This window comes from Eretmochelys imbricata, chromosome 25 (assembly GCF_965152235.1).
Source record: "Eretmochelys imbricata isolate rEreImb1 chromosome 25, rEreImb1.hap1, whole genome shotgun sequence".
Lineage (NCBI taxonomy): Eukaryota > Metazoa > Chordata > Testudines > Cheloniidae > Eretmochelys > Eretmochelys imbricata.
In genome coordinates this window covers 3,914,216-3,927,186 of record NC_135596.1, presented here as the reverse complement: position 1 = coordinate 3,927,186, position 12,971 = coordinate 3,914,216, and the positions used below count along the sequence as shown (strand labels likewise).

Below are 12,971 nucleotides of genomic sequence, written 5' to 3'. Positions count from 1 at the left end.
AGAGCCAAGAAACCTGCTCTGCTTCTCGGGGCCAGCGCCTCCTTCCTTACTGGAGTCCAGCCCCCCTGCGCCGCTGCTCCTTCCGCCAGTGACTCAGCCTCTGGCCAAAGAGAAGCTGCTGCCATGGTGTTGCTTTGACCATCGCCAGGCTTTTGGCACCAGTCCCCGGCACTGACTGGATCAGCCCCAGCCTGGTCAGAGGAAGGGGAATCCTCGTCATCAGACTTGCAGGAGGGATCTGATGTATCACAACCTCAAAGCAGGACCTGCTGGTCTCTGCACAGATCCTCTCTGACCATCTACCACTGTGACCTTTCAGTGGGACCTGCCTTGGGAATGTGACTGGGACAATGGGGCCCAGCCCCATGTGTGTGGCCATTATGAACCCCTGCGGTTGTCCAGCAGTTTCCAGATCTTCACCACACAATGCATACTCAGTGCTCTTGTCTAGAAGGGCTAATTCTGCACACTGAGCAGCTCCTTCCCTGGAGTCTGGCACTGGGTTGAGCATCCCAGAGGAGGTTCCAGAATCTACCAGCAGAAGAGATTCTACCCCTCTGGTTTGACTTCCTCTTCGTCCTCTCCAGACGAGGCCGTTTCATTTGGCACATCTTCACCTCCTCCGGATGATTTTAAAGTTTATCAGGAGTTGTTCAAGAGAGTGGCTGCAGACTTAGGTGCAGAGGTCAAAGAGCTCAGGGAGTCCTCACATCACCTCATGGATGTTTTATCATTGGTGGCTTCCTTCAGGGAAGCTCTGCCAATTACAAGGCGATACTAGAGCCGATGAAGGCTTTATGGCAGACGCCAGCCTCTTTGCCTCCCACCTCTAAAGGGGCAGAAAGAAAGTACTGCATAAACTCCCAAGGGTTATACTCACCCACCTCAGGGCTCACTGGTCATCACAGTGGCTAATGAGAGAGAATGACAAAGGCACCGAGCTGCCACCCCCAAATCAAAAGATGCGGAGAGGCCAGACTTATTTGGCAGAAAGATTTATCTGACCAGGGGTTTTCAGCTGCGCATCGCTAACCACCAGGCTCTGTTGGGACAATATGCTTTGACCTTGTGGGGCTCCATGGAAAAGTTCAGGGCGGTACCTGTTCTCTTCCCTGGTCAGTGAGGGCCGACTGGTCACAAGAATTTTGCTGAGGCTGGCCTGGATGCAGCAGACTCTCCAGAACCAAACCTCTTCCCTCACCTTCACAAACCATCTGTCCCACTTCCACAGTACTTGGTCCCGGATTACCTAGGACCAGTGAGTCTTGAGTATCTTAGAATCATAGAACATCAGGGCTGGAAGGACCTCAGGAGGTCATCTAGTCCCACCCCCTGCTCAAAGCAGGACCAATCCCCAACTAAATCATCCCAGCCAGGGCGTTGTCAAGCCAGGCCTTGCTGAGGGTGCAGTCCACGCCATCCTCCAGATCATTAATGAAGATATTCTTGCCAGCGAGTTAAAGAAGTATGGGCTGGATGAATGGACTATAAGGTGGATAGAAAGTTGGCTAGATTGTCGGGCTCGACGGGTAGTAATCAATGGCTCCATGTCTAGTTGGCAGCCTGTATCAAGTGGAGTGCCCCAAGGGTCGGTCCTGGGGCTGGTTTTGTTCAATATCTTCCTTAATGATCTGGAGGATGGTGTGGATTGCACCCTCAGCAAATTTGCAGATGACACTAAACTGGGAGCAGAGGTAGATACGCTGGAGGGTAGGGATAGGATACAGAGCGACCTAGACAAATGAGAGGATTGAGCCAAAAGAAATCTGGTGAGGTTCAACAAGGACAAGTGCAGAGTCCTGCACTTAGAACGGAAGAATCCCATGCACCGCTACAGACTAGGGACCGAATGGCTCGGCAGCAGTTCTGCAGAGAAGGACCTAGGGGTAACAGTGGATGAGAAGCTGGATATGAGTCAACAGTGTGCCCTTGTTGCCAAGAAGGCCAATGGCTTTTTGGGCTGTATAAGTAGGGGCATTGCCAGCAGATCGAGGGACGTGATTGTTCCCCTCTATTCGACATTGGTGAGGCCTCATCTGGAGTACTGTGTCCAGTTTTGGGCCCCACACTACAAGAAGGATGTGGAAAAATTGGAAAGCATCCAGTGGAGGGCAACAAAAATGATTAGGGGACTGGAACACATGACTTATGAGGAGAGGCTGAGGGAACTGGGATTGTTTAGTCTGCAGAAAAGAAGAATGAGGGGGGTTTTGATAGCTGCTTTCAACTACCTGAAAGGGGGTTCCAAAGAGGATGGATCTAGACTGTTCTCAGTGGTACCAGATGACAGAACGAGGAGTAGTGGTCTCAAGTTGCAGTGGGGGAGGTTTAGGTTGGATATTAGGAAAAGCTTTTTCACTAGGAGGGTGGTGAAGCACTGGAATGCGTTACCTAGGGAGGTGTTGGAATCTCCTTCCTTCAAAGTTTTTAAGGTCAGGCTTGACAAAGCCCTGGCTGGGATGATTTATTTGGGGATTGGTCCTGCTTTGAGCAGGGGGTTGGACTAGATGACCTCCTGAGGTCAATTCCAACCCTGATGTTCTATGATATTGAACAAAACCGGCCCCAGGACCAAGCCTTGGGGCACTCCGCTTGATACCGGCTGCCAACTAGACATGGAGCCATTGATCACTACCCTTTGAGCCCGACGATCAAGCCAGCTTTCTATCAACCTTATAGTCCATTCATCCAGCCCATACTTCTTTAACTTGTTGGCAACAATACTGTGGGAGACCGTGTCAAAAGCTTTGCTAAAGTCAAGGAATAACATGTCCACTGCTTTCCCCTCAACCACAGAGCTAGTTATTTCATCATAGAAGGCAATTAGATTAGTCAGGCATGACTTGCCCTTGGTGAATCCATGCTGACTGTTCCTGATCACTTTCGTCTCCTCTAAGTGCTTCAGAATTGATTCCTTGAGGACCTGCTCCATGATTTTCCATTTGTCCGCCCACAACCGACTCTCATGCTAGTGGCAGATGCTTCGGCCCTGGGATGGGGAGCGCACCTTGGTTTTCTACAAATGCAGGATCTATGGTCCTATGAGGACTTAGCTTTACACCTCAGTGTCAGGGAACTGAAAGCTGTCAGACTGGCGTGCCAAGTATTTCTATCACAAATCAGGGGAAGCAGCCTGTTAGTCCCCACAGACCACATGGCAGGAGTGTTCTACCCCAACAAGCAGTGGGGTAGAACAATATTTAGAACAACATTTAGAATAAACCCCCTTCCCTCTGTTCTTCTCCACTCTTCCAAGAAGCGACTCTACTTGTTGCCAACTCAGTCACTCTAGAAGCGTCTAATCTGCTGGGCACGCAGAACGACCTAGCAGAACACCTGAGCAGGTTATTTATGAGTCACCACCAGTGGTCTCTTCACCAAAGTGGCCTGACATCTCCTAGTCATGGGGATTTCCCCTACTGGACCTATTTCCCACAAAGTCCAAAAGAAACTGTCAGGAGCTCTGCTCCCTACAGGGTCACAGCCCAGATTCTATAACAGATGCCTTTTTAGTGACATAGTCAAAGAGTCTTCCAGGCTTTTCCATCCATCCCACTCATTCATAGGGTATTGCTAAAGATAAGACAGGACCAGGCCAGAGTCATACTTATAGCCCCAGCACAGGGCCTCCTCCACTCTCCTGGCATTGTCAGTGAAACCTCCAATTTCATTTCCCCTAAGACTCGAACCTAACCTCCCAGGATCATGGTTGCCTATACCATCTGAGCCTACAATCCCTTCACTTAGCTGCATGGATTCTCCATGACTAGGCACTAGGGAGCAGGCTTGCTCGAAAGACATACAAGAGGTCCTGCTAAATAATAGGAAGCCTTCTACAAGAGGTTACTCACCTCGCAAAATAGAGGTGTTTCTTCATCTGGTCTCGAGAATGGGATCAGTTCTTCAATTCAGTGTGTTCTGGACTACTTATTATACCTGCAACACCATGATTTGGTGGTTAGTTCCATCAAAGTACATCTGGCTGCTAATCCAGCGTTCCATCCTAAAATGGACAATCACTATTTTCTCCGATGACATGTCCATATGATTTTTAAAGGGCTTAGTTAAATTATATCTTCAAGTGCAAGACCCTGTTCCTCTGTGGGATCTAAACTTAGTACTGTGAAGACCTATGGGTCCCCCGTTTGAACTGTTGGCTGTCTGGTAATCACTGCATCTGTCAACGAAGGTGGCATTTCTGGTGGCCATTACCTCGGCCAGATGGGGAGCTGCAGGTGTTAATGTCAGGACCTCCATATGCAGTCTTTTTTAAAGACCAGACTTACCTGCATCCTCATCCGATGTTCTTCCCAAAGGTGGTTTCCTCTTGCCACAGCCAATTAATTTGCGTGGATTCTAACTAAAACCACATGTGACCAGAGAGGAAGAGTATTTGCATACCTTGGACATCAGAAGAGCCTTGGCATTTTACCTAGAGAGAACGAGACACTTCCATAAATCCTCCCAGCTGTTTGTTGCAGTGGCAGGCTGAGTGAGAGGTCCATCAGTCTCCACCCAGAGAATTTCTTCCTGCATCTCACCCTGTGTACACATGTGTTTTGACGAGGGCACATCAGCCGTGGCAGCCTTTCTGGCACAAGTTCCAAACGCAGACATTCATGGAGTGGCAGCCTGATCCTTGGTCCAGACGTTTGCTTCCCACCATCCTGTGGCTTAAGACTTCAAAGACGATGTTAGGGTACAATGAGTTGTTCTCCAGTCTTTATGGAAATAGACCGTGATCCCCCCTCCTGTTCTACAGCCTGTGAGTCACCAAGAGTGGAATGTCCAAGCGTGATCGCTCAAAGAACAGTTATTAACACGTTCTGCTATTGTTGTTCTTTGAGGTGTGTCCATTCTACAACCTACCCTCCTTCCCCTCTTTGCAGGAATTACAGCAAGCTCTGCCCTTTATACCTCACACAATGCTGTGTGGCAGCAGGGGGCGCTTGAGCCACCCAACAGGTACGACTGAGGGGAAAAGTTTCTGCGGGTCGTGCGCTGGGGGCACCAACCCCGAGAGTGGAATGGACACAAGCAGCCCATCTCCAAGAACAGCAGTTATGGCACAGGTTACTAATCGGATTTCCTGTGAAAATGTCTCTTCCACTGGGAAGACTTTCCACACAATAAAGTTCATTCAGCTCTGCAGCCTCATTTACCATTGGGTAAACTGAGGCACAGGAGGCAATGGTCTTGCCTGCAGTCTGGCTCACAGAATTTGTCAAGTCCCATAGCTAACTAGCTCCAGAACGGTGTTTGTTAGGAATCTGTCTGCAGGATGATTTGTCACCATCCTCACTGGCCAAGGACTGATGTTAAACATGATTCTCATTGACAAGCCCAGGCTGTGTTCAGCCGTGTTTGGCAAAGAGCTGTCTGCCACCGCTGATGGGTGAGACAGACATTTCGACCACAGTTGTGAGGGACCAGTGGTATATTAGGCCAGTTGGGGGGCCTTGGGAAAATGGATGCCCTCCTCGCCTTGACCCACTCCGCCCACCTGGCGCTCCTACTGGGAAGTGGGGTCAGGGCATGGAGACTTGCCCCGCTTTGCCCGCCTGCCTGGCACTCCTGCTGGGGAGCGGGGCTGGGGTGCTGGGGCTTGCCCTGCTCTGTCCCCGTCCAGCACTCCTGCTGGGGAGCAGGGGAAGCCCCCACACCCTTACCCTGTTCCCCAGCAGGACCACCAGGTGGGCAGAGCGGGGGCAGGCCCCGCGCCCCAACCCTACTCCCCAGCAGGAGTGCTGGGCAGGAGGGAGGGGTGGGGCAAGCCCTTGTGCCCAGCCCAATTTCCCCGGCAGAAGTGCGGGGGGCTGGGGGGGGGGGGGATGTGGGCGGAAGGGGTGGAGAGAGGCCCCCACTTGCTTTGGCCCAGGGGCCAACAAAACCATAATCTGCCTCCCTCTCCGGGGGACTGGCGTGTAGTCAGAGCCTGTGTGATATGCCTAAAGCAGCACAGTGGGTCAGGTAGGTCTGGAAACCAGGAGCCCCTGACTCTCCACTAATACAACATACTGATACTCTCCTGCTCTGAAACCTGTCTCCTGCTGCTGTCTGTATGGTCCAGCCAGGCTCAGATCAGAATGCATGTGGAAGGAAACATCCAGAGCAGACACGTTGTTTTTCCATTTAGAGGGAAGGTTACGGCACATGTAAATAGATGCTTTCAGACTGGACAAAGTTGTAACACAGCCGCCAGCAGCCGGCAACATAGCGGAGAGCCATGTGTCATGGAATGGATTGCACTGAGTAACTCCCAAAGGGTCTGAGGCTTTAGAGTGCTGGTTATTAGCATTCATTAGGCACAGGAGCAACCTTAGTATCTCCATGACACCCAGCCAAATGTGCAAAGTCCTTTCCTTTTCTTCTCCCTCTTCTCAGCTGACACAGATCAAGTGAACAAAATACAGCTGCGTGCAGTGGGTGCTATTGAGGCCCATGGGCCAAGAAGGGAAAGTTAAGGCACTGCAGTTATTTGACTGAAGATAGATAGTGCCATAGAGGGAGGAACATGTCTGCTTGGCAGTTAGTACGTACACACCGTTTGTAAAGCTTTTTATCCCTGTATTGTGAAAACGGATCTACATTTGAACACTTGAGTTGGAATGATGCCTTTTGCAGCTACAGGTAATGCATAAAGTATCAAATGCATGTGGTCACAATCAATATTGACTCCTGTACACACGTCAAGCTCAGGACTGGACTTTTTCCTCCCTGATATAGGGCTTGAAAATCTGCATTTCTTGCAGACCCTTTGGTGAGCACTTTGGGTGCGTACGGCTCAGCCCCTTAACTAGGGAAATTCTACCACATGGCACTCTTACTGTGACTGCAAGTGAGACATTCCAGAGAGGAAGCAAAAAGACACCAACATAGACTTAAGTGGGGAAAGAAGCTCTGCTCTGCTCCACCAAAGAATGTGGCTACAGGGACAAATTCTTCAAAGGACAAATTATCTGAGACCAGTGTCCACGGAGGACAGAGTCCTGCAGAGTCTTAAAAGGCCTCAGCCATCTCATAAGTGTGCCTATAATCTTTATCAAGTTTGATTAGTGTCTCATTAAAGATTTAATAATTTGACCCATTAAAATTAGCACCAGATGGTATCTGGCATGTTGCCAGCACACTCTGGAGTCCAGACTACCATTCCCAGATTGCTTTGGCTGCTTTCCCTCAGAGAATTAAATCTAAATATGAAAATCTATTTTTGTCAAGTATATTTTAAAGTGATGCATTGTCCTTTTCAATGGCAAATGTTGGGCTCCTTTATTAATTGTCAGGAATTCCTTCTGTGGCACATTCAGCAACACTGACAGATATTTGGTTTGACTCTTCCCCCACTTCACTTCGAAGACATAGTTGTGGTGCCTGAGTTTTGTCCTTGTGTGGTTATAAGCTTTGTCTTTATAAATTAATCCAGAGCCCTTTCCAGATACAGTTATGTTCACTGCACAGACAGGGAGAAGTTAGATTAAATCATGCAGTACTCTGGCTGGAAGGTTGTAATGTAACATGACTTTATTTCTTAGAATTCAGAACGATAATGCACAGTACCCCAAATCAGAGAGAGACAAAGCAGGCTGCTCCCTAAGGCAGCCTTGTTCTAGGCTGGCTCTTTACAGACTGTCTGTGCTAATACACTTCCCTACAGAGTCCCCAGCCTGCAAGCAGGACCAGGACCCCCACCTTACACACACACTGAAAGTGATAGCTTACAACTCTAACACAGTCCTCAGTACACTTCAGATACCAGGAGGCATACACCACCCTACAGTCACATTGATTGTAGCACATTGGGAAAGCAGGTGAAATAGGCCTCGTTTATTAGGTGTCTTGCATCGTCCTACGGTTAGTTAGGCCTAGGTATAGTTCATGAAATATGTGAAATTTCTTTGCAACTGTAACAGAGCTGGCTGCCTCCCACATGCCCCCTGGTGGCCAGGGGTGGCTCTGTAGCACCCTGCCTTGGTTTGCCCGTTTGGTTCTCAATAAACTCAAAAAGTGGATTTCACAAATCCAATCACAGCCCTTCTTGGGATCTACTTTTATTACCAGAATATTCCAAAGCAAACACAAATCGTTTCCCCAGCCTTTAGCTGGGCAATGTCATGACCCACAGGTCTCAGATCTGGGCCTGCAGGGTTTATAGGAGCAGCCACACTCTAGCCCTCCACCTGCAGCCTGCTGATGCTTGCGTACCTGGGACCATGAAACCCTGCCACAGGTTGAGGCTCCACCCCTTCAGTCCTATTGGGGAGCCCCCGGGGCACTGCTGCTCCTGCAGCAGGGGCTGACTGCCTCCGGCCGCCCCTGGGGCTGCTGCTCCAGCCACTGCTCCAGCCACCTCCGGAGCAGCCCCTGGGACCACTGCTGCTCCAGTGGTCCCCAGGGCTGCCCTGGGACTGCTGCCCAGGCTGTTCCTGGGGCCAGCTGCACCGGCTGCTGCTCGGGCAGTCCCCAGGGCCAGCTGCCCGTGGCTACCCATGCAGCTGGCTCTGGGGCTGCCTGAGCGACTGGCCCTGGGGCCACTCCAGCAGTGGTTGGTGCGACTGGCCCTGGCCAGCTGCTGGGGCAGCTCTGGGGTCAGCTGCACTGGCTGCTGCAGCTGCAGAAATCACAGCGGTCACAGAAAGTTACGGAATCCGTAACTTCTGCGACCTCCATGAGAGACTCGCAGCCTTACTTATGTATGGCATGAATAAATACAGATTTACAGATCCTAATGTGCAAATTTATTGTCTTATGTGACAGAGATAAATCATGCATGTAAAGCATGCATCTAAGTCATGAAATGGACTACAAATGCAATAAAACATAAGGTATTCAAAAGTTTAACAAATGGGAGGGGGGGGCACAAAAGATGCTCCTCACCTGTGGCACCATTTGGTCTAGGCCCAGCCCCAAGCAGCTTCCTTGCCAGGGGTGAGGGTGGGGATAAATTGCATATTGCCACATAAGCTTCCTGTACTGTCACTCTTAGTGGCTGGATTTGCTTGGCTCCCTTTAATCTTTTTCTGTTTGCACATGTGTCGTAGGGTTTAAAAACAGCAACAACAACCTGAAGAGATTTCATACAAAACATATGTTCAGAGAGTGTTAGTGTTATGGAACGAAGCATTCAGAAGCCAAGAAATGCAAAAATTAAGACTGTGTGGTCTTAATTTTGTGCTTTTATGTGTATATATTAGAGGAAAACACTTGTGGGCACAGTTAAATGCAGTCACTACAGAAGATATGGCCTCCCAGTTTTGCTTGTGGCCCTATTTGTGTCTACACACCTTTCACACCAGTTTGGTGCTCTACATTTCAAAGCCAGGCAATTCAGCATAAGGGCTGCCATGGGCTCATCTGGACATCGCAGCTTACAGAATGCAGCCTGGGATTCACAACCCTGCTGGAGTTAGTTAATGGAAAATCCAGCGCTGAAATCCCCAAGGAACTTCACAGACCGCATATAAAATACCCAGCTGTTCTACCCAGCACCTACATTGCATGGGTGTAAGTTAAAGACAGAGCAGCACCCTCGGCTGTTGTTTCCTGGACTTCTTCAGATGTTTAATGTAGGAGTTTTCGGTCTGACTGTACTAAGGTCAAAGGTCCTTCTTCCGCAAACAGATGAAACATTTGCATGAAATCATCTCTCCCAGCAGGAATAAAAGGCCCTTCATGTTTTAGAAGTGAGTTTCTTGATGAATCCCTGATGTGCTAATATCTCCAGCCAGGGATCAGAAGAGCTCGGGGAGCAGCAAAACCCCATTCCTCACTGCAAATAACCCAAATAATGTAGCTTGTAAGGCACAGGTGTCTGCTTGTTGGGACTGGGAAACGGGCCCACTGTTGCTGTAGCATCAACGTGTTAAAGAACCAGTTAAAATTGCCAAGGGGCCTTTCATAGTTACCCAGGAGAAATGAATCACTATTGCACGTGTAATTGCTGGAGGTTCTCCTTATACAGACTGATGGAAGAGCTGGCATTCCTGTGCCAGGGCTGCATACTACATGACACGGGAGGGCTCAGTCATGCTCGGGAAGCTTTCTCTGTCTCTAGAAAGCTTTTTGGGAGAGATCTGCAGCTGATTTCCTTTAGAAGCCACCCAGAAGTGAACTCACTCCTAAACATCTGTTCCTGACACAACAGATTGTTAACCTGGAGCTAAGAGTATAAATAGCTGTCACTAATTTATGGGGAAAATCCTCAGGAGAGCTTTGCTGTTCTCTGAAAGAAAAGCAAAGTCAGAAAGGCAGGGAATTCAAAGTGCAAACCCAACCCCTGGAAAGTACCCAATGGAAATGCAATGCCCAGGGCATCCAAATCACCTGGAGTATTCCCCCAGATCCCTAGGACCTTCCATCAAAGACAGATACAGTCAATCTCTCTGACAAGCATCATGATATCACAGCTAGTTATTACAAGCAACCCCTAGACACCTTGACAGGTCAGCCAGCAATCTGAATGGTGGGGGTATCTTCAATCCCATAATACTCTGGCATTTGGCAAGCAGCTGCAGATATCTTAAACCATGCAAGGTTATATGGGGTTGCAGATGTTCACAGCTCCAGGGAGCCTGACCACTTTGGATAGGGAAGAGTTAAAAATGGTTGCACAATGCCCACATGCCAGGCATCGGATAATCTATTCAGAGTGGGCTGGAGTCTGGGAGGTCTCTGGGGCCGATGTACATTGTCAGGGGCGAGATGTTGGTGTTGCTGCCTTGTGAACGGGAGAGTAGGCTCCAGCTCACAGGTTGCACCCATCCACAGCACAAGGGAAGGAAGCAGGTACCAGGCCATGCTGGCCAAAGCTGGGCTTTGGGTCTTGTTCTAACCTCCTGGTTTTTGGTTTCTTCTCAGACTATCGCACCGGGCCCTGCTTCAGCCAGGTGAATAACCAAATGTGCCAAGGCCAGCTCAGTGGGATTGTCTGCACCAAGACCATGTGTTGTGCCACCATTGGACGGGCCTGGGGTCACCCATGTGAGATGTGCCCTGCCCAGCCTCACCCCTGCCGCCGGGGCTTCATCCCCAATATACGCACTGGAGCCTGCCAAGGTGAGTGCTATGGAAAGGCGCTGCTGGGTCCCAGCGGGACAGAAACTGCAGCTCAACCTGGCTGGAAATCTTCCCATGAAACCGGTTCATCAGCCCTGACCTTTCTCCTGAAAAGGAGCCAGGTTGGCTGAACTGTCATCCAGTCAAAGGCAGGGTCCCCGGGATGCTGCTCTGCTCCAGAACAAAACCAAAATCAAAACGCTGAAATTCTCCCAAACCAGAAACCCCCCTTGTCAGCCAGCTCTAACTGCAAAGCACTTGGTGAGCCTGGGGCCTTGGGACCTTCCCCAGCACTGGCGCCGGGAAGTTGCCAAACTGGGCTACGAGTAGCCAGATGCTGCATGATGCTCGCTTCAGAAATATGGGTAACAATCACAGTGATCACCAGGTGGGCAGAGGGGCATCACTTGGCAACCATGTGCTTGTTTCCCATTGCAGGGGGGCAGAGCTTAGCCCCGCGTGAGCCCAGGGCCAGAGCATGGTGCCCCCTTGCATCCCAGAAGGAGAGTAACATAACATGCTCCTGTTCTTATCACACCCCAGCTGGCTCCGCGGCTCTGCCTGTGGTGCCAGCCTTACTGCTCCCTTGGTCTCCGTCTCCCTCTTCTGTGCCGTGCACTGCAACTGCTTCTCCCGTTCGCTGACGTTCTTGTTCTTCTTCCTGCAGATGTGGACGAATGTCAGGCGATCCCAGGCCTGTGTCAGGGTGGAAACTGTATCAACACGGTGGGCTCCTATGAGTGCAAATGTCCCGCGGGACACAAGCAGAGTGAAACCAGCCACAAGTGTGAAGGTAAGAAGAAGTCCCGAAATCCCCAAAGCCTCTCCTAGGGAGCAGCTGTTGTTCTCTCTTGGCATCTTCTCACCATCTCACTCTGAGCTGTGCTGACAGGGCAGGAACGTGCAGTCTGTGGAAGCTTCTCCCGGATAATGCACACCCGATCTCAGGGTGGGGTAGGGTTAGCCCAAGATGCTGCTATGTGTCACACCAAAGAGCAAAGAAACTAGCAACGCGTCCTAGTGACTCAAATCTGCGTGGTAGCAAGATAGAACCACCTGTCTGAGCAGAGACTCTGTGAACCCAGGGAGAGAAGGAGTCAGCAGGACACTCACAAGGGCCCTGGCCATGGCGGTGTCATTTCATCTTGCAGGCACGCGGCCGGCGCAGATGAGAAGGGTGTTCCTGTGTAGCCAGGCAAGCTCAGGACTCCTCCAGTCAGCATTTAGTGTGTGCATTTGAAAGGCCAAAGGACAACAGAGGGGTCAGTGGACTGACTGATTTCACTCCTCAAAAGGCTGAGAGCGAATGGGAATAAATGCTGCCCCATTTCTTTGTGTTGTGGCCTCGTGCTCTGGAAAAGGAATGACGTGCCTGTGACTTCTCTGCCTGGCTGGGGAGACTGCACGACCATATGGAGAAAGGGTTTGCTCCTGGGTCTGCCACAGGGAATAGGCTCTTCTCTTCATGGCAGGATTAAAAGGGCCACCCGGAGGCTGGGGGTTTGGGGGCTGGAAGAATGGAGCTTTCCCTTCTAGATCAATAGCTTAGACCCAGTCCATGCTGGTGGCCGCCTTACAGAGGCTGTCCAGAAGCCATTGCAGTGGTACAAGCCCAGCTGAGTGTGGGCAGGTGTGAGTAATTACTACTACTCAGGTGTCTTCATTCCCAAAGCCACCGTTTGGCAGGCAAGGTGCAGGGCTTGTCTCCCAGCCTGGTGGAGCCATTCTCCCAGCCATTCTCCCAGCCTGGTGGAGCCCCCAGGAGGATCCAGTCAGGGCAGTGTGGAGAGAGCTAGCTCTGCACTTCTCCATGCTGCTACCCTTCAGGGGATGCTTCCAGGGCTTACATTCAGCTGGAGCTGTTCGGAGCAGAGCTCCGGGAATATTTTCAAACCTGAAGGAGTCCTCTGGAGCGGGAG

At 50.5% G+C, this 12,971-nt stretch overlaps 1 protein-coding gene across 1 annotated transcript in view; it reads left to right on the top strand.

Annotated features, from left to right (window-relative positions):
* The window catches only part of FBN3 (fibrillin 3), a 269,159-nt gene that overhangs the window by 113,483 nt on the left and 142,705 nt on the right, over positions 1-12,971 (top strand). The window contains exons 6-7 of the mRNA XM_077841944.1: positions 10,855-11,052; positions 11,720-11,845. Coding sequence (XP_077698070.1) covers positions 10,855-11,052; positions 11,720-11,845 — 324 coding nt within the window. The remainder of the gene's footprint in view (positions 1-10,854; positions 11,053-11,719; positions 11,846-12,971) is intronic.